This window comes from Chinchilla lanigera, unplaced genomic scaffold (genome assembly GCF_000276665.1).
Source record: "Chinchilla lanigera isolate Chin_1 unplaced genomic scaffold, ChiLan1.0 scaffold00142, whole genome shotgun sequence".
NCBI classification, from domain to species: Eukaryota; Metazoa; Chordata; class Mammalia; order Rodentia; family Chinchillidae; genus Chinchilla; species Chinchilla lanigera.
The window spans coordinates 465,632-486,534 of record NW_004955543.1 but is presented as its reverse complement, the minus strand read 5'-3'; the positions used below and the strand labels follow the sequence as shown (position 1 = coordinate 486,534).

The 20,903-nt window shown below is 50.2% G+C and overlaps 1 protein-coding gene across 4 annotated transcripts in view; it reads left to right on the top strand.

Annotated features, from left to right (window-relative positions):
- Positions 1-1,970: 1,970 nt before the first annotated feature.
- The window catches only part of Otud5 (OTU deubiquitinase 5), a 32,393-nt gene continuing 13,460 nt past the window's right edge, over positions 1,971-20,903 (top strand). For 2 of the 4 annotated variants that reach the window (XM_005411293.2, XM_005411292.2), the window contains exons 1-2: positions 1,975-3,342; positions 14,423-14,516. In XM_005411293.2, coding sequence (XP_005411350.1) covers positions 2,749-3,342; positions 14,423-14,516 — 688 coding nt within the window. In that variant the 5' untranslated portion in view covers positions 1,975-2,748. Of the gene's footprint in view, positions 3,343-14,422; positions 14,517-20,903 lie in introns of all 4 variants that reach the window. The other 2 variants (XM_013508153.1, XM_013508154.1) reach the window with 2 other exon arrangements.

The window sequence follows — 20,903 nt, the reverse complement described above, 5'->3', positions numbered from 1 at the left end:
TCTCTGATGCACAGAGCTGAGCACAAAAAGCAGACAATTAAGCAATTACAACATAGTGTGGTAGAACAAAGATCGATGCATCACTGAAACATGTAGATGGCAGGGAACCTAATCTGGCCGACACACCAGGAAGGAGCTGGAGTTAGCCAGTGAGAAGACAAGAGGCTGAAAATGTGAAAATGAACAGAGAGGGAACAACATGTCCACTGACCAGGAGGTTAGAGAGCAGGCTCAGGGCCTTTGGGAACTGAAAGTAGTTCAGTTGGGCTGGGGAGGGGAGTGAGGCTATGAGGACAGGAAGGAAGGAAAAGCAACAGCCAGATCACAAACGACCTTGGCAGTTGTGAGGCAGAGTTGGGAGTTTGTCCTAAGAATAATGGACTTCTGAAGATTAGAAGCAGAAAAGTCATGATGAGGGTGTTTCACAAGGGTCATTCTGGCTGCAGAGTGGATTACAAGCAGTCTTGGGTGAAGAGCAGTGAAGAGGCTTCTGAAATCCTGTTGCTAGAGAAGAGTGGCTTGGATGAGAGTGACGGCAGCAGAATTGGGAGGGTCAAGAGATTTGCGAGAGCTGGAGTCCATGGCGCATGCCTGTAATCCCAACGCTTGGGAAGCTGAGGGAGGAAGATTACATATTTGAGTCTTGCCTGGGCAATTTAACAGGAGCTTGTCTCAAAAGTGAAAAGGGCTGGGCATGTAATCCAATGCAAAGGCCCTTTAGTCCCAAGTGTGTGTGTGTGGAGGGGGGGGGGTAGAGATTTATTTATTTATTTATTTTTGTCTTTCTGAGACAAGGTTTCACTATGCAGTTCAGGCTGGCCCCGAACTCACAACGATTCTCCTGCCTCAGCCTCCCAAGTGCTGGGATTACAGGTGTGCACCACCACATCCACTGGGTGGGGGGAATGAGATTTAAGAGGTAGGTGGCAGGATCTGAGACTGACAAGCTTGTGGAAGTCGGAGAAGAGAGAGCAGTCAAGGCTGGCTCCCAGGTTTCTGGTTTAGGCCATGGATAGCTGGGGATGCTGTTCACTGTTAGTGGGAGCATCAAAGCTGGGCGTGGCAGAGCACACCTGTAAGGCCGGCTTTTGGGAGGCTGAGGCATGAGGATCACTTCCAGTTTGAAGCATCTGAAGGGAGACGATCAGGCAGCATTCAAATACTTTCTAATGGCCTTTTTCAGTCAACCTGGTGTATGGCGTGGAGCCAAAGAATGGCAGGAAGCCCTCACCTCTCCTCTCGAAGTGCTTTCTTTGTTTCCAAGCTCATCAGAACTCTATAACAATCCCCTGAGAGAATATGGACAGACAGGAGCCTTTTTACACATGGGTAATTTCAAAAGGTACACAATTATTCGCACAAGGTAATAAGGTTCCATCTGTGCCTGGAAATGAGGTTTTCCTGACTCCAAAGCCGGGGTTCCTTCCATTGCACCACTATGCAGACTAATTTATTGAGCACTTCCTATGCCATGCATAGCACCAAGCTATTTACGGCCATTAATCCCTGATCTTCACATTTGTATTATTGCCATTTTACAGAGTAGCACAAAATGAGGATGGAATGGGTATTAAATGACTTGCCAAAGATCACTCAGACAAGAAAGGCAAAACTCAGATCAGTTAGTAATGCTCCCGCCGTTCAACAGCAAGGATCTTGCCAACCTGGTGACAGAATAAAAGATCGCTCGACCTAAGCAAACTCGGTTTTAAAAAAAAATTAAAAAGGTTGTGCTGCGCCTGCGCTGTACCCATAGGGGTAGCAGGTCAACTCGAGGACGAGAGGGTGGAGGTGCCAGAGAAGGCGTGCCTGTTTCCCAAACTCCCACTTTCCCCACGGCGAGCACCTGTCCCAGGATTGGCCCGTCTGATTTGAATGACGGCATCTTTTAACCAACTATCGCAGAACCCAGCTAGTTGCCAGGGTGAAGCAGTGCCCGCCTGTCCAGCGGAAGGGTATTTGCCGGTGGGTGGGACCGGAACTGACGCTGCAGGTGAATGCAACGCTTTGGGAGTGTTGCTATTTTCCAGTCAGTCCGGTTGACTGCGTTCAAGTTGGGAGCCCGGAGGAAAAGCGTCCTAACCGTGCGCAAGACAGGCTACGCTGTATTTTCGCTCTACCCACACTCGCGAGTCTGAACCTCAGCCAGAGAAGTGAAGAACAGAACAAGACGGAGAAGAAAGACTGGGAACTAGAGCGCCGACTGTGATATTTGAGACGGAGGGCACGTAAGGGCGAGCGCTCGCCTCTGATTGGCCTGTGGGCGTCATCGGAAACCTACACAATTTCTTCGATTGGCTGTTGTTCGCAATTGTTGTGGCGGCGGCGGGGATTTTGCCCACGTACTTCCGAGCGAGGGGCGGGGCTGTGCCCTGGCGCGCTTGCGCAGCGCCCTGGGGCCCCACCCGGTAGTTCAGAACCTGCGAAGGGGCGGAGCGAAGAGGTGCTTGTTTTGGTTCTGTTTCCATTGAAGCAGAAGGCTGGAATGAGATACCAATAAACTTGCTGGACTTACAGAGAAGCCTACGACAAACTTGCGGTGCCTTCATATTGGACTTTACATCTGGCTCTTCCTCCGGGTGGAACCTGCATACGTCCGAGAGTTCTAGAACCGGTGCTGCGATTCCTTTATCCGGGTCTCGCTGTTCCCGTCGTGCTTCGCGCACTCCTAGAACCCCCCCCCCCATCCGGGTTCTCTCCCGGCGTGCCTAGCGACGGGTTTGCTGGGGGGCGCTCGGCAGTGCCGCCATGACTATTCTCCCAAAGAAGAAGCCGCCGCCTCCCGATGCCGACCCCACCAACGAGCCACCACCGCCCGGGCCTCTGCCCCCAGCGCCACGGCGCGGCGGGGGTGTGGGCGTGGGCGGCGGCGGCACGGGCGTGGGCGGGGGAGAGCGCGATCGTGACTCGGGCGTCGTAGGGGCCCGTCCCCGAGCTTCACCACCACCCCAGGGCCCGCTACCAGGGCCGCCGGGCGCTCTTCACCGCTGGGCCCTGGCTGTGCCGCCTGGAGCAGTGGCAGGCCCTCGGTCACAGCAGGCCTCTCCTCCTCCTTGCGGGGGCCCCGGTGGTCCCGGCGGCGGTCCTGGCGACGCGCTGGGTGGAGCGGCGGCGGGGGTGGGCGCGGCGGGCGTGGTGGTGGGCGTGGGAGGTGCCGTGGGTGTGGGCGGCTGCTGCTCCGGTCCGGGGCATAGTAAGCGGAGGCGCCAAGCTCCCGGAGTTGGTGCAGTTGGCGGGGCCAGCCCAGAGCGTGAGGAGGTCGGTGCAGGCTACAACAGTGAAGATGAATACGAAGCAGCTGCGGCACGCATTGAGGCCATGGACCCTGCGACTGTCGAGCAGGTAAGGGCAGGAAAGTAATGATTTGGCAGGTATGACAAATGGGAACCCCCCCTCCAGGCTAAGGAGGGACCCCACAAATGCTGTTTGCACCAAGGGACTTAGGCCCTGTTCTGGGGGCTGATGATCTCCGGTGGGAGAGGCATTACACACCTTGTTTTCTTTCACCCAAAACTTGGGATTAGAGGTTCTAGATAAAGTGATAGGCTTAAAGATGGAGTCTGAGGCCTCTTTTAGGGCCGAGACCTCATATATAAAAACTTGGAATTCCCCTGGTGGCACAGGCAGGATGGAGCCCTTCCTGAGTGGGAGATCTCGAGAGTCTCAGGTCTCTCCGAGGGACTTAGGTATGTCTTCAGTGGCTTGAGAGCTCTTTTGCTCTTTTTTTCAGGAGTAAGAGTCCTAAGATTTCCTTTCCAGGGAACTCAAGGTGGTGACTTCAGCGATGGGCCCTGAGCATCCCCAAAGAACCCAAACCCTTCTAGGAGTCGAAGATATTCTGCATATATAGGGTGACCCTGCTCTCTTCTGCAGGATGACAGGACCACTCAGCAGTGCAGCCTCAGAGTTCTCAAGCCTGCCTTCAGGGGCCTGACACTCCCTCTTAGAATTGAGGGTTTCTCACACATGCTTTAGAGAGGAGAGTTTCCTGAGCTTCCCTCCAGGGATAGAAGCTGTCTTTTGGGGAGATAAGATTATCTCCCCCTTGGGGACAAGTGTCAAAACCAGTACTCAGGGACTAGAGATTACCTGGGTACTTGATAATCATCTTCTGGGCCGAGTGTGGTGGCGCATGCCTGTAATCACAGCACTGGGGAGGCTGAGGCAGGAGGATCGATGAGAGTTCGAGACCAGCCTGGGCTACAAAGTGAGCTCAAGGCCAGCTTGAACTACATAGTGAGACCCTGTCTCAAAAAGACCAAAAACAAAAACAAACAAAAAAAAAATCATCTTTGTGCATGACAGGGGTCTGTGTTTCTTATCAGTAGCCTCAGACGTCCCACCTTGGAGGCAAAGGTCTCACCTTTGTCCAGGATTTTAAACTTCTGAGTGAGGCGTTCTTGACTCTTCAATTCTCAACAAGATCTTGAGCCTTTTTTTCCTTTCTGTTCAGGAGAATGGGACTCACAGCTTTGTATACTGCGGCCTAAGAGTTAGGGTTAGGGTTATGGACTGGGGCTTTTAGAGACTGGGTCTGAGGCCTCTTTGGGGGCCTGATACCCCATTGCAAAGGTTCTTTGCAAGATGAGTTCTTTAGGAAACCTTTTGAGGGACTGGTGTCTGAGTGTTCTTGGGAGTCCGAGATCCCCTTCCTGTACAATAATGTGAGACCCTTTTACCTCAATTACAAGATCTAAAATGTACCTTGGGGATGAACATCTCATCTTTTTCTCTGTAATGGAGGCTGGAGGGCCTCTTCTTGCCCTTCAAGGACTTCTTGTCAGGAACACAGAACCGTTCCTTGGGAACACCACTCCTTGGAACGTGGGCAGTGTACAGTTATATGGGTGAGGTCTGAGGCCTCCTTGTAGGTCCACCCCTACCTTTTAAGTGTTGAGACCCACTCTGCTAAGGACACTTGAGGTTTCCCTTAGGGACAAGAGATCCATATATACCTCCATGACTGCATCTCTGTAGATGAGGTCTGAACTTCCTCAAAGAACTTGAGGTGCTCCTTATCGACAGGATGACTCACCACCAAAACTGAGCCCTGACACTCTTCCCTTGTGACATGGATGTAGGGTCCCTCAGGAACAGGGTCTTGAGGTCCTTCCCTCACAAGCATTTGAATTTTAGATGTGTCAGGATCTGATGCCTACCTTAAGATCTGAGACCTGAATCTGCTCTGAACGTACTGTCATCTCACTTTAGACAATATACATATACCTCAGTCATAGGGGCCTGTTAGGTACATAAAGTTTCCTGCTTTGGGGATTTTGCCAGATTCTCACTCTGCGGGACATGAGTAGGTTGAGATTCTGAGGAAAAGAGTGTGGGCCTCTTCTGTGGTCCCTTAGGGACAAGAGATCCTTTCTGTTAGGAAAACTCCATAGATTCCTATGGAGTCTGAGCATGAGGCTCTTTTCCTACCACAACTACTACTTTCTCACCTGCCAGAGGACATGATATGAGGTCATCTTCAGTGTGGCTGGACAGAAGGGTCTGGGTGCTCTTCAGGTCAGGTTAGGACTCCTTAACCTGAGCCCCGCTCAAGTCAGAGCTAGGACGATCCCCCAACTTTCTGGAGAAAGGTCAGGTCCTGGGGCCATGAAGTTTAAGGCCACCTCTCTGACTCTGGGAAAGATTTCTGACGTTGTTCAGCTGTGCTTCCAGGGGCTGAGGAAATAATCTAGGCTTGGAATTCCTTTTGGTAAGCATTCTTCTTCTTAAAGACACTGTGGGCTCATGAAACCTTCCAGTTACGGGGGAGAGAGTATCCACTTCTTGGGAAGAAAAGGAGGAAGAAGGTGGTCCTCCTCTCCCTGCCTCACTCTCCTCTCCCTGCGTCACCTGGCCCAACTTGGGACCTTTTGGGAATGAGAGGAGGGGAGATGGTTCCTGTCACCCAAATCTTGGTCTCAAAGTGTCACCAAGGTTTTTTATTTATTATTTTTTTTGAGACAAGGTCTTGCTACATAGTTCAGGATGGCCTTGAATTCACTGTCTAGCCCAGGCTGGCCTTAAACTTGCAGGGTTCCTCCTGCCTCAGCCTCCTGAGTGCTGAGGTTTCAGGTATCTACCACCTGCATGACTACCAAGGGTATAGTCTGGAAGCCAGTTGGATCCCTTGGGGAGAGGGAGATACTGAACGGCAGTCTGGATGATTAAATCTGGTCCCAGTTCTGCAAATGTATCCCTACTCTCTTTAGGACTCTTTCTGCTTCTCTGGGGTCTGGGTGCTGGGGAGGCTCTCTTTTCCCAGACATGGCCACCTTGGTGAGTCTACTCTGAGAAAGATGGGTTGTAGGAATCCTGAGCTCGGGAAAACAGCTCTTTGAGAAGGGGGCATGCGTGCATGCTGAAGTGGTGGAAGAGCCTGGACTTGGCATCATCCACAGAGCGGGTTCCATCTCTGGGCCGGTCATGCTTCGCTGTGTGAAGCAGAATAGGTTCTGCTGTGCTTTGTGTGCCTCAATAACCTTGATACTCAGGTAACAGGCTGGTAAGGTGCTGTTTAGCTTTGGAATTTTAGGGAACTCAGCCTAAAGCCCTCTGGCACTGGAGGTGACATTGAATGGTGAGTGTCTTTTTTTTTTTCCGTTTCACTTTTTTTTTTTTTTTTTTTTTTTTTGGTCTTTTTGAGACAGGGTCTCGCTGTGCAGTTCAAGCTGGCCTTGAGCTCACTTTGTAGCCCAGGTTGGTCTCAAACTCACAACAATCCTCCTGCCTCAGCCTCCCAAGTGCTGGGATTATAGGCCAGTGCAGGCCACCACGCCTGGCTTCATTTCACCTTTTGTTAAACTAAATCCAAACAGTTTAGTGAGCCTTGCTGCTGGGGCTGCCTCATGCAAGCGCTCCTTTCTGGGGTTCCAGAGACCATGGCTTCAGGGCTGTGACTGAAGTGTGGCCATGTCCCATCACAGACGCCCCTGTAGCACTAGGAACAGAAAGGCTCAGCTGGGCCTCCTGCCCGAGCTCCTATGCAAGATACCTTTTCAGCTCTTCCACCACGGCCTGCAGCTCCAGGAACTTGAGTTTGCCCGGTGGCCTCTTCTTAATTCCAGTCCGGGGCTGGCCACCACTGCCATCCGTGCGCCACAGCATCGCTTCCAAGCTGCCCTTCGGCGACGACGCCGAGTTGAGCGCCACCGCCAGCTGCGGGACCGCCAAGCACAGCGCCGCAGTATGCACATTGGTGCTACGCACAGCGTCTCCACGCACAGGACCACCGCGCACAGCGCCCCCACACAGCACCCGGCTCTGCAGTGGCCTGGCACGCATGCGTGCATGCATCAGCTGGTACAGTGCTCCACCACCTGGGCCTCTGCCGCCCCCCCCCCCCCCCCACCCCCGTGTGCTTTCCCACGGGGCCAACTTCGGCCTTCTGCTTCCTCTCGCTAGAGCCCATGGCGCCCGGACCGAGGCTCAAGCCTCCGGGTGGACCATGACCGGAAGCTTGCCGTGTGGTCTGCCAGCAACCCTTCCATTGGGGTGCGTGTCTTTTGAGGAGGAACTGGGTTTCTTCCATTCCTTCTCAGTCTCTTCCCTCGCAGCCATCCAGGCAGGCTTAGCAGGCAGGCCGAGTGACCCATGCAGGCTTGATGGGTGGCAGTTTTCGTGGCACAGTGGCTAGCTGTGCCGTGGTGAATAAGCTCGGCAGGATTGCCTTGGAGAGCCTGTTGGAAAGTGTGGAGAGTTGAATGCAGAACAGTTTGGACTTTGGAACTGGCCAGGCTTGAGTTCAAAATGTCAGTGTCTCCTGCTGAGCTGTTTTATGGCTGTAGGTAAAATACTCCCCTTTTCAGCTGTGTTTTTTTCACCGGAAACCCATCCCTGTCTAGGATTATTGAGTGGTACCTGACTTTGCCCACCTTGGACCTTGGCTGGTTCTTCCTCTTGTCCAGAACAGGTAGTTTGTCCCTGGCCCATCTTGGTTTTCCCTAGGAGCCTTTGTCCACCCATAAGAACCCGTCATTTGGTATCTAGGAATCTGCCAATTCCTTGAGCTCTTTTTACACCATCTGGAATTGAGTAGCTAGCTAGCAGGGAGGTGGGGGTGATCCTTGCCTAGGCAACATAGATTTGTGCCCTATTTCTGTACTAAGCTTTTTGTTATTGTTTTTTGTGGGGTTTTTTTGAGACAGTGCCTTGCTATGTAGGTCAGGCTGGACTTCAACTCACTATGTAGCCCAGGCTGGCCTTGAACTAACCTCCTGCCTCAGCCTGTCAAGTGCTGAGATTTCAGGTGTGCACCACCACCCCCGGCCTGCACTAAGCATTTATGTGGTCGTCTAGCAATTTCCTTTTCTGGGTCTTTGTTTTCTCTGTCCATAAAACGGGTGGTGGTGAGGAAAGAGGTCTGGGCTCATTTTTCTAAAGCAAGTTACAAGGGCTGGGGATACTACAGCTCAGCGGCAAAAGCACCTGCCTGGCAAGTGCAAGGTCCTGAGTTTGATTCCTGGTACCAAAAATAAATAAATAAAGCAAGTTACAGTCTAATTCACTACTTCCTCCTTACCCTGCATGAAAGTTTTGCTTGTTTGTTTTGAGGCAGGGTCTTGTCGTGTTGTTCAGGAGGCTGGCCTTGAATTCGTTACAGGCATGCGCCATTACACGTGGCAGCGCTGAGTGAAAGTTTTAAGTGGGACGTGCTGGCTTTTGGAAATTTGTTACCTTTTCAAGGATGTTCTATGACTTTTTTTGTGGTTGCACAGTACTTTATTAAAGTGAAATTTACTAAACAGATATATACATTTGATGCAGTTACCCCATTTTATAACCCCACAGTGATGATGCTTCCTGCAATTCCAGTGTACACACAGATACCAGGCAGAATACTGTTCCTCACAGGGAAGGTCTCTGGACCAGTTTTTTGTTGTTGTTGTTGGTTTTTGAGACAAGGTCTTGCTGTGTAGTTCAGGCTGGCCTTGTAACCCAGGTTGGTCTGGAGCTCTCCGTGATGTTCCTGCCTCAGCCTCCTGAGTGCTGGGATTATAGGCATGCGCCACCATGCCCAGCTTTCTGTTTGTTTTTATTTTTTATTTATTTAATTTTTTTGAGACGTTGTCTCACTATGTAGTGTATGCTGGGCTGGAGTCACTACATAGCCCAGGCTGGCCTTGAACTCACAGCAATCCTCCTGCCTCTGCCTCCCGAGTGCTGGGATTACAGGCATGTGCCACCACGGCCAGCTATGCCTGGCTTTCTATTCACAGATTTAAAGCATACAAATCAGTGGCTTTTAGTATAGCAGTAGAATTGTGCATTCATTACCATAGTCAATTTTAGAATGTTTTCCTCATCCCAAAAAGAAACTGCATCTTTTAGCTGTCATCTCCTAATTGCCTCATTCCCTTTCAGCCCCTTCCATCCCACTACTCTACTTTTCTATCTCGGTAGGGTCTTCTATTATAGACATAAGTGGCATCATATAATAAGCAGTCCTTTGACTTGGCTTCTTTTAGTTAGAATAATGTGTTCACATCATGATGTAGCGTGTATCAGTACTTCTTCATTTTTTTTTTTAATTGTTGAATAGTAGGATCTTGGGTTTTTAATCCCCCTAGTGGCTCAGTACTAGATCAGGGCCTTGCTCTTCTCCCTTTCTTCTGCCCAGAGGGCTTCTTTTCATCCTTAGGGAGCAGTGTGCCAGTGTCTCATTGGATAAGTTGTCTGTGTTTTGCCCATGGAGCCAAGCCAGTGTTCCTGGGTATTGTGGAGGAGGGGGTGGTCTTGGCAGCAGGGTTGCTGGGACAGAGCTGTAAGGCCTAGAATACTAAACACTTCTTGGCCATGGGCTCTAGGAAGACATCTGTCCACTGCTGCTGCCATCTTCCCCTGCCCCCCTTCCTCTTCAGTGGCAGTTCATTCACCCACAGGCTGGGTCAGCAGCTTCCCAGGCTGGGAGAAGGGCTTCCACGCCCCTGCTGCCTTAATTCTAACCCCTTCCCTGAGGGAATGCTAGGAGGGCGGATTGTACAGAATGGGAGCCCTGCCGTATTGTCTGAGTCATGAGGTCCCAGAGCTCAGACACTGATGAGTGCTGCAAGGGGTTTATATTCATTTCCAGAGCTGTTACAGCAAGGGTGAACTGGGTGCTTTAAAACAATGGATTGTATTCAATCGTGGTTCTGGTGGCCAGAAATCCAAAATCAATTTCACTGGGTCAAAATCAAGGTGTTGGGAGGACCACATTTCCTGCAGAGGCCCTGAGGAGAATCCAGTGCTTTTCTAGCTTTTGATGACTGCCACCATTCCATGTCCGTGGCCACATCAGTCCAATCTCTGCCTCTTTACATCATTTTGTCCGCGGTGTATATGGTCTCCTCTTCTAGCTAGGCAGTCTGTGTCTCTGTCTTACAAGGTAACTCATGATTGGTTCACAACCTTACCTGATACTCCAAGGTAACTTCTCCATTCAAGGTATTTAACTGAGTCATGTCTACAAACATAGGGTGCCTTCTCATTTTAAGGTACTATTTACAGGTTCCAGGGATTGAAGTCTGGTATCTTTGGGTGGTCATTAGTCTACTACTGATAAGGGAGGGGAAAGGAACTCATTGCATAGTGTCTTAATAGGCAAAGTTCTATAATACTGTATTCAAGTCTGGCCAGTAGCCCTGTTACTGAGAGGCTTGTTACCCCATTACAGATTGGAAAACCGGCTCACAGCAGTTCATCAAGTGGCTAACAATTGGTGGACCTTAGTCAGTTGAGTTCCACAGCAACTTTACTTGGACCTGTAGACCATTAGGTTGTCGTCTTGCCTTGGCTCCTGTGATACCTTGGTATCAGAGAGCTTTGTGCAAACTTTCTGTGAAGGCTTAGAAATAGGGAGGAACTGGAAAGTTCAGAGCCTGGGCTTGACCTCAGATCAGCGCAGTGATGTAGCGTAAATTTGCCTACGGCTGGGAACCCTCCAGCCCTACTCCCACCAGCACTTACTAAACAGCATTTTCTTCCCAAAGGGAGAGAGGCACCAGAGCCCAAGTTCTTCAGGCCGTTGGCGCTGAGGCTGGTGGGTAGCTGGTGGTCTAGCCTCTAGATCCAGGCCTAGATGTCAGTGTGGCAGCTGTAGGACACAAATCCTCCTTTTGCAGGGAGCGTACTCAGGTATCCTTCAGTTTTAGGGACACATCCAGATTTTCCCAGGACCAGCTGCCAGGCCTGCCTCTGCTGTGGTTCATGGGGCTTCCTCTCTTATCTCTACATTAGATTTTGCTCATGCCTAAATCTCAGCTTCACATGCCTTTATAAAGTGAGGATACTGTTTCCCGCCACTTGGGCTGTGGTAAAGACAACTAAATGAGGTAGGTCATCCTTTGCCTCTGGCATCTGGTGTGCAGCAAACATTCAGTTAATAGAAGCTCATCTTTCTTCCTGGCCTTTCCCTGCTTCCATGCCTGGTCCTATTTAGGCCTTGGCTCTGGTGAACATGTCAGGCTCTAAGCATCACTGGTGTACTTTGTGGCAGAAGTGACTTCATTTCTTTTTTGTTTCGCGTGATTTTTGCTTTTTGAGACAGGGCCTCGCTGTGTAGTTCAGACTGGTCTTGAGTTCGTTGCGTGGCCCATGCTGGCCTCAAATTTGTGTGATCCTCCTTCCTCAGTCCCCAAGTGTTGGGATTATAGACGAGCGTCACCACGCCTGGCACAGAGGTGACTTCATTTCTCTCATCCAGTTAACAAACATTACTCGAGGTCTTAGTGTCTGAGTCTTTTGCTCAGGTGCCAGTCTTAATGACCGGGTCAAGTCTGTTCCTCTGGGTCGCAACACCCTGTGTTGGCCTCTCTTGCTGCCCTGTACATGGTGTTTGTGGTCATTTCATTTCCCTGCCCCTCCCTTAGCAGTTTGTGAGTTAGATGAGTAAGTGGGAGCCCCTCTCCTCTATTTTTATTTTATTTTTTGTGGTACTGGGGATTGAACCTGGGTCCTTGAGCATGCTAGGCAAGCACTCTGGCGCTGGGCTATATCTCCAGCCCTTTTTGTCTTTTCCTTTATTTTGAGACAGACTCTTCCAAGTTGCCCAGGCTGTCCTTGAACTTGTGACTTCCTCATCCTCGCTAGTTGTTGCAGTCACAGGCTTGTGCCATATGCCATGCCCTCTTTGCCACCTCTTCGTTTACATGTTTGTCTTTCTTTCTTTCCCAGGAACGAGGGCAGGAGGTTGTTGTCTTCCCTTCCTTTTCTGCAACTCTTCCTTGTGTCAGGTCTGGGGCTATGAATACAGTTGGAGCTTACCTTTAGGTCACCCCTGGCTGGGTGTGCCAGTCCACAGTCTCCAGGGTAGGAGGGGCATCTGGACTCCTGGAATGTTGTACCCAAGCGGGAGTGTTGGTGCTACCCATGGAAGCCCATTAACCGCTTCCAGGTGCCTTGGTCATCTCTAGAAATTGAGTCACACCTTCCTGGGCTGTGGGGCTTGGTGATAGAGCTGACTGTGGATTCTCTTGTCCTTCGTCCCCTCCTGTCTAGCCACTCAGGGCCTTTTGAGAGTCTGTCAGTCATACCTCACCTCTTTCTATGCTGGTCTCTCCCTTTCTGTGGTTGGTGACTGCCTCACCAATATATGGTATTAACAAAGGTGCTTTGAATACTAAAACTACTTGTCTCTGTACACAAGTAGTCTACATCTACAACTCTGTCAATTAGACCGCATACCTCTTGTTGGATAGGAAACTGAGGCTTGGTGAGTTTAGCAGTTCACCTGAAATCACGCACCAGGCAGTAACAGCTGGGGTGGGAACCTAGAATTTCTGACCTCCAAACTTTTGTTTGGCTTTGAGACAGTTTCATTGTGTAGTTCAGGCTGGCTTTGACCTCACAACAGTCCTGCGCCAGCCTCCTGAGTGCTGGGATTACAGGCGTGTGCCACCACGCCACGCTTGGTTTGGCTACTTCCAAGCTTTATGATTACCACCCTTGCAAAGATTTCTCTCCTTTGGTTTCCCTGGGGAATGGGTTCCACTCCTTCCCTGAGCTGGGGACAAATGGCCTTGAAGAGAAGTGAGACCCCAGCATTAGATCTTATAAAGATCAGCATTGGATCTTACAATTTCCCTGGATAGAGTGGTATCCCTAAGAGCAGATTTGGGATCATATAGTATAGTTTGTAGCCCTGTTGCTGAAATAGGCTGGCTGATTCTGGTGGCCAGCAGAGGGCGCAAGGCGCCTGGGAAAGGTCTGCTTCTGCTCTGTTTTGCTTTGAAATGGAAAATGTGTTTTAAGTGGTACGTGGTCGTTAATTTTTTAAAATCCCAAAGTATATATTTGCACGGGTTCATTTAATTTGAGTCTTTGGGGTCAAATATGCTTTGGAATTTAGAAAACATGGAGAATTTAGAAAAGTTGACTTGTGTTTGTACTTTGTATTATATAATGCTCGGGCAAGGTCTAGGGCAGCAGCTCCTGGTCAAACACCTGACTGTTTCTGCGTGGAAATTTTTGAGTATTCGCCCCCAAATGGGATACCTGGGTACATGTCAGTTCTGGTCAGGTTGTGATACAAAATGAGTCAGATAAAGACTGAGCCAGGAATGGTCACATACCTATAGCCCCAGCACTTTGGGAGGCAGGGGCAGGAGCATCAAAAGTTTGAGCTTAGCCAGGGCAATTTAGCAATTTAACAAGACTGTTGCAGAATTTTACAAAGTAAGATAAAAAGGGTTAGGGATGTAGCTCAGTGCGAAGTCCCTATATTCCGTGCCCAGTGCCCTCCCCCACATATACACACGTGCACACACGCACATACACACAGACTTCGGATTTTCTGTTGATTTTTCCTCTAAGATTTTTGATGATCAAATCTTCTTTGGGTTTTTGGGATTTGAGACAAGGGATTGCATAGCTTTGTAAAGAAGGATGGTAAAGGAAAGTCACGTGTGACACCAACACTTAGGGATAATGTCTTGTGGTTTAGGCTTCCCAGTTTTGCCTGCATATGTGTTTGTGTATGTACATATTTGTAAACATAAATGTGTATATATATGTTAAATGTTTTCAGTCACAGATGAGATCATACCTTGTACAGTGCATTTTATATTTGCCCAGCTACATATTGGGCTCAGGATCTAGACTGTTACCAGTCACTCCATCTTCAGCATCTCTCCTGAGTGAAACTCCGGGAAGTAGAGCCAAATTCTCTGCCCAGGTACTTGCCAGGTCTGGGCCCCTGACTACATGGACTAGGAGCTGCAAGGTCAGCAGGAGTCAGAAGGCAGAAGGGCTCCTTCTGGGATCAAGACTTTCCCTAAAAGAAAAGAGTCCTACTCCATGTGCACGGAGTGGTCAAGACGGACCAAGAACTTTACCCTGTCCCGTGTCCTCTCTCTGCTAGTCATTGGCCCCACCAGGAGCCCTGAAGGCAGGACACTGGGGAGGGGTACGGACCTTCCCAGTTGCTGATCCCACCTCTTCCCTCCAGCAGGAACATTGGTTTGAAAAGGCCCTACGGGACAAGAAAGGCTTCATCATCAAGCAGATGAAGGAGGACGGCGCCTGTCTATTCCGGGCTGTAGGTGAGTCTCTGCCTCAGCCCTCAGGGGCCTAGGGCTGCCCCTGAGCTGTGTTCTGGTTGTCAGGAGTAACCCCTGCGTCTTGGTTGAGGCAGAGTCAGCTGATGTCTTAGGGTCTTCAGGCTCCAGCCTTAAATTAGTATCCAGTCTCTAGTTCTGGGTCATGAGACAGTGTGGTGGTGTGAGTAATAAGGACAGCAGTGGTAGTGATGCAAGAGAATAATGTGCTTAGGGACAGATTGCTCTTCTGCCATTGCAAGAAACCCTGTAAATTCTCCCCCAAACTGGTAAGCTTAGGGACTATTATTGCTTCCATTTGTCAGATAGGAAGCTCCAAGCTAGAGAGTGAGTTGGCCCGGGGTCATGCACAGATAGTATATGATAGAGTTGAGATTTGGAGTCTGGGTTAGATTAGATTAGTCTGAGGCTCATGCTCTCAGCCACAGCACACTGTGTCATTCTGGGATGTTTGTCACCTGGGTTTGTACTCAAACCCTCTCGTGGTGTGTCTGGGGGTGAGTCTCTATATTCACCCTCCAACCCCCCGTGTTGTGTGTGTGTGTGTGTGTGTGTGTGTGTGTGTGTGTGAGAGAGAGAGAGAGAGAGAGAGAGAGAGAGAGAGAGAAGTAGATATTTACAAATGTCTATTATAGTTTTCTATACAGATTTTTCATGCAGAAAAGAGAGAAAATACTGATTCCCTTATGTGTCCATCATCCAGCTTCAGAATAGTTAACACATAGCTAACATTTTCTCACTGCTCCACCCGCTCTCACTCCCCTGAAACAAGACTATTTTAAAGCAAAACCCTGACATGGGATCATTTCATTCATAAAGATTTCTGTACATTTCTCTGGCAGATACATCCCCTCTTTTAAAAACATACTGAAAATGCTATTATTGTACTAACAGAATTAATAATTTCTTAATACCATCTGCTAGCCATTCTGAGCTAGATCTTTGAGGCCCTTCTGGTTTGGAATCTGTGACCCAACAAGTAGTCTTCAGGTCCCGTGTTGGTGTGAAAGGGAAACTGGGAGTGTGGCCTGTTCCTTTCGTTGGCTCTGCTGTCCGCCAAGGTAAAGTACCCCATAGGGGCTTTGAACTGGGAGTCAGAAGTAGCTTCTAGTTCTGACTCTGACTCGTAACTGCTGTGTGGCACTTGGCCTCCATTTCCCCGTCTGTGAGATAAATGGCGTTCTCAAGGAATCCTTTTCAAGTTCCTTCTGGGTATGTTTTTCTTTTTTGTCTACCCCATCCAGTTGTCTGCTGGTGCACTGGACTCCTTGCAGTGTCTCTGACTCTTGGTGTGTGACCTTGGGAAAGCTGCTGTTTTTTCCTGAGCTGATTTCCTTAGCTGTAAAGTGGGGTTAAAAGACCCTACTGTTAAGTCAGGCATGGTGGTACATGCCTGTAATTCCAGCACTTGGGAGGCTAAGGCAGGAGGATTGAAAGTCAAGGCCAGCCTGGGCTGCATAGCAAGTTTGAGGCCAGCCTAGAGTATTTAGTAAGACCCTATCTCAAAAAGAAAAAAGAATCACCCATTAGTTTTATGACTTGACTTTGCTAAATCTCTTTCTGGCCTGACACAACAGAACAGTGATGATAAACCTTTTAGAGCAGTCAGTAATACAACAGCCCCCTGCAGCATTTGCCACCACTGTAGTAGAACAATAGCGTTGGTAAAGCCTGGATGCTGTAGTGCCACCAGCTACAGATGTTTTAGGGGTGGGGTGAGTGGTCCCCTCCCCACCAAGCAGAATGAATTCAAACAAGGGTTCCCTTGGGATAGAAAAACTCCCGACTGTCCTGCCCCTGTGGTTGGTATTCTCCCTGGGGTGTTGTGGAGAAAAAGAACTCTTTGGAGGCATCTTGGTTAAAAGGAAGGCAGAGAAAGAACAGATGGAGGTGCTAGTTCTGGTGACGAGACCTCAGGCTGCTGGTAGAACTGTGCATCTGAGTCGTGGGTAGTCACAGGCAGACCTGGAGGCCAGTGAGGATCTGGCGTGCGCAGTAACCCTGTGGAGAGGCAGTATCTGTGCATGTGTGTCTAGCTGGCTATTTTCTCCAAATGCCCCGGGCCCCCCCTCCATTGGAGCCTTCCAGTAAGGGGCCACTCTTACAGGAAGAGCTGACCGCAGCAGGTTGAAGGCCTTTCCTTATCAGCACTATGGCTACATGTTTCCCCTGACTCGGCTGCCCTCAGCTTTGCTCTGTAAAACCTCAGAAGTCTCATGCCCTCTCCCAGAAGTACGTGGCCCCTGGTCTCTAGGCCTCATCTAGAGGTTTCCCTGGTGCAGAGTACATAATACATGCGCTTGGGAAGGGGACTTTGCCCCCAGGCCTCCTGTGTCCCCATCTTTCCAGCCTAGCCTTTACAGAGACAGATGGCAGTTACCTTAGGCTCTGGTGCAGGCGCTGATTGTCCTGCCAGGCGTTGAGTAGTGGAAGGAGCACTGACTAAGCGATGGCGCTGAATGGGTTGCAAAAATTAGGGGCATTGTATGTTTCCCCAAAACCTACTGTGTGCCAAGCATTCAACTGCGTGCTTTATGCTCACCAGCAAAATTTAGATCATTATCCCGTGAGTCAGAGGAGAAGAATGAGGCTCAGAAGAGCAGGGCCTGAGGTATATAGCTCAGTGGTTGAGCGCTTGCCTAGCATTTGCAAGGCTATGGGTTGGATCCCTAGCACTACCCCCCCACCACCACATACACACAGGAAAGGGAAATGACGTGCTCAAAGTCACGAGTGGCAGAGTTGGGCATGTGTCTGTCTTTCTCTCGTCTGTCTCTGTCTCCCCTTTCTCTTTTTCTCTTCCTCCCTTCCTTCCTCCCTTCCTTCCTTCCTTCCTCCCTTCCTCTTCCTTCCATTCCTTCCTTCTTCTTCTTTCTTTTATTCCTTCCTTCCTTCCTCTCTTCCTTCCTTCCTTCCTCTTCCTTCTTTCATTCCTTTCTTCCTTCCTTCCTCTTCCTTCCTCCTTCCTTCCTTCCTTCCTTCCTCTCTTCCTTCCTTCCTCTTCTTTCCCTCTTTCATTCCTTTCTTCCTCTTCCTTCCTTCCCCTTCCTTCCTTCCTTCCTTCCTTCCTTCCTTCCTTCCTTCCTTTCCTTTCCTTTCCTTTCCTTTCCTTTCCTTTCTTCTCTTTCTTCCTCCCTTGCCCCTTCCTGTCTGTCTCTTGTCTGTCTGTCTGTCTGCCTGTCTCTTCTAGATCTTGCTGTGCTGCCCAACTGATCTCACACTCATGGCCTCAAGCAGTCCTCCTGCCTCTGACTCCGAAGTAACTAGGATGACAGGCATGAGCCACCATTCCACTGTGTCCTTTCTTTCTGGGCCTAGCTGTCCCCTGTGTGAACCAGTATCCATTGCTTGGATCCAGTTGTGTCCCACCACCACCTCTTGGGGATTCATGAGCATGAGGAAGGCTTGGATGGATGGAGGTGGGAGCCTGGGTCTTAGAGGTACCCTGTGGCCCACCCTGCACTTGCTATGCTCGGGTAACCTCCTCCTGGAAACATGAGTCTGCTTCTCTTCCTCTCTTGCTCTTCCCCTCCATATGGCTTTGACTCAACAGAAACCTTTGGCCTTGGCCATGGCTCTGGTGCTGGTCTGGGGGCAAAGTGGATACCACATGAATGTGTCTGCATGGACCACAGGGGAACAGTTGGTGCTGTGCATGTAACGCCCGTAGGGCCCAGGAACATTAGCTAGGTCCACTCTTCTGGGCCTGTTGGTCTCAGAATATGGGCAGCCATCAGCACTGGGAAAAATGGATCTTAGATCAGGTTTGTTTTGTTTTGTTTTACTTGGTTTTGTTTGTGGTACTAGGATTGAACCCAGGGCCTTTGCACTGAGCTACATTCCCAGCCCACCACCCCCGCCCCGCTTTTTTTTTTTTTTTTGGTCTTTTTGAGACAGGCTCTCGCTATGCAGTTCAGGCTGGGCTTGAGCTCACTTTGTAGCCCAGGCTGGTCTCAACCTCACAATGATCCTCCTGCCTCAGCCTCCCGACTGCTGGGATTACAGGCGTGCGCCACCACGCCCCGCCGCTTTTTGAGACAGGGTCTTGCAATGTAGTTCAGGCTGGCTTTGAACCTATTATTGTAGCCCATCCTGGCCTAAAATGTGCAATGTCGGTCCTCCTGCCTTAGCTTCCCAACTGCTGAGATAACAGGTGTGTGCCACCATACCTGGATTGACTATTTTATAAGTGGGGAAGCTGATGCCTCAAGAGAGAGCCCACACCCTATTCTTTGTATCTAGGTCACATAGCCAGTGTGAGAACACCAGTGTGTGAGGTTGAACCAGGCCACAGAAGGAGAAGATTCCCGTGGGCTGTTTTCCTATACACGAGCTTCCTTTGACCTCTCTTGCCCTGCCTCCTTCTGTTTTTCATCTGTGCCACAGGACTCCTTGAGTGGAGGAGCAGTCTCAGGGACCAGGCTCTGTAGTACTGATGGAGTAGTTGGGGCTACAGACCAGGTCATACCATAGCTGCTTGGCAGGTGGGTGGGGACCTTTTTCCAGGTTTCTTGTTCTTCAGTGGGGCCGGGTTCCCACTGCACAGGAGGGCAGTGGGGAGCAGACAAGGCCGCCTCTTCTCCTGATGTTATGTTTACCCACATTTGGGTGGTTTGTTTTTAGACACCATGCTTCCTTTTCTGTCCTTAGCAGAACTTGCTGTGACTCTCCTGTCAGGCAGGCAAGTGGTAACCTGGGGAGTAGGCGGTTCCGTGGCTCCTAAAGCGAATGGGAGGGCCCTTTCTCTTTAGAAACAGAATCCAGAGTCTCGTGTTTTGCTTTGCAACATAAATCTGACAAATATTAGTTACATTTTAGGTAACCTGGGGAGGAAGGACTTCCCCCAGGCAGCAGGAGGGAGGCTGAAGAAAAATAGGTTAGAGCATTAGTCATACCCTGTCCCTCCTACCTGGGCAAAGGCTGGGAAGGAAGTGGGGAGGTTCCGGAGTTTACACAGCCTCGCATCTTGTCCAGCCTTTGGTCTTCCCTGGTTGATGGCAAGGACAGTCTGCTCACTGCATGCAGTCACCCTCTGCTGTGGGGTTATTGTTCTGGCGTCTTGTATCCGAGTGAATTTGGCAGGGCCTATTGTTTGCATGTGGCTACACAAGTGCATTTCTCCTCTGCAGGCACCTCTTCGGCTCAGGGAGAAAAGAAACGTGCTGTGTGGAGGTGGGTGTGGGTGGGAGTAAGGTTTGTGCTGACCTCTGTGGCCCTAAGGAAGGGTACAGCCCCTGACTGATACCTGTAATCTCTGCCTAGTCCTAGGCTTTCCTGGGTTCCAGATGATTCCTGCTTGTGCTGGCCTAGCCCTAAGATCAGGCCTAGCACTAGGAAGTAAGGCGACTTAAGGTGATAGCTGGCTTGGGTGAGGGGTGGTAATGTCACTTGGGGCCCAAAGTTACCCACTGAGAGCCTGGTTTCACCTTCAACCCTGCCCCCCCAATGTGTGATCTTGGACCAGCTGTTCCATATTTCTGTGTCAATGTCCCTCCTGTGTAAAGTGGGATGGGGGGTGATCTAATGAGTTAGGGTTTGGAAAGCCTTTGACAGCCAGGCATGGTGGCGCATGCCTGCAATCCTAGCACTTGGGAGGCTGAGGCAGGAGGATTGCTGTGAGTTTGAGGCCAGCCTGGGCTACATAGTGAGTTGAAAGTTAGACTGAACTATACTGCAAGATGCTGTTGGGGGCAGGGAAGCATTTGGTGGAGCCAGTTATTATATTGTGCTGAGGAGTTCTGAGCCCTGTTTGGGTTGGGAACAGAGGTGGGGAGGGACCCCTTCCAGCTGGACTCTGGGAGGGGGACAGCAGGTGCAGATGGCCAAATACAGCGTCAGCAAGAGGAGGAGTTTCAGTTTCTGTCAAAACAAGTTCTCTGAATTCCCCTAACTCTGCAGGTCCATTGTGTCTCTTTTCCCCACCTTGGGCCCCTCACAGGGAAGTCTAGCGCAGCCCCCAGACCCATGTACCAACCTTCGGGGAGGAGGAGGGTTTCCCGGGAAACAGAGGTGGGGCTAAGAAAGTGGGAAAGGCTAGTTGCCTCATGCTGGACACTTCTCCTGCTTCCAGCATTGAATAAATCCTTGTGCTCTTCCTTGTTGGGGAGGTACTTTTGCTGTTTCCTTGGTTCAGAGATGCCAATTTTCTTCCAAATTAATGATTCCAAAGTGAGGGTCCAATTTGTAATGGCAGCTTCCCCAAAAGTGGTGATGAGTGTAGAAGTGTCATAACTGGCCCATACTTAAGAGGCCTTGGGGCTGGGGATTTAGCTCAGCGGCAAAAGCGCCTGCCTGGCAAGCGCAAGGTCGTGAGTTCGGTTCCCGGTACCGGAGAAAAACCAAAAACAAAAACAAACAAACAAAAAAGAAATG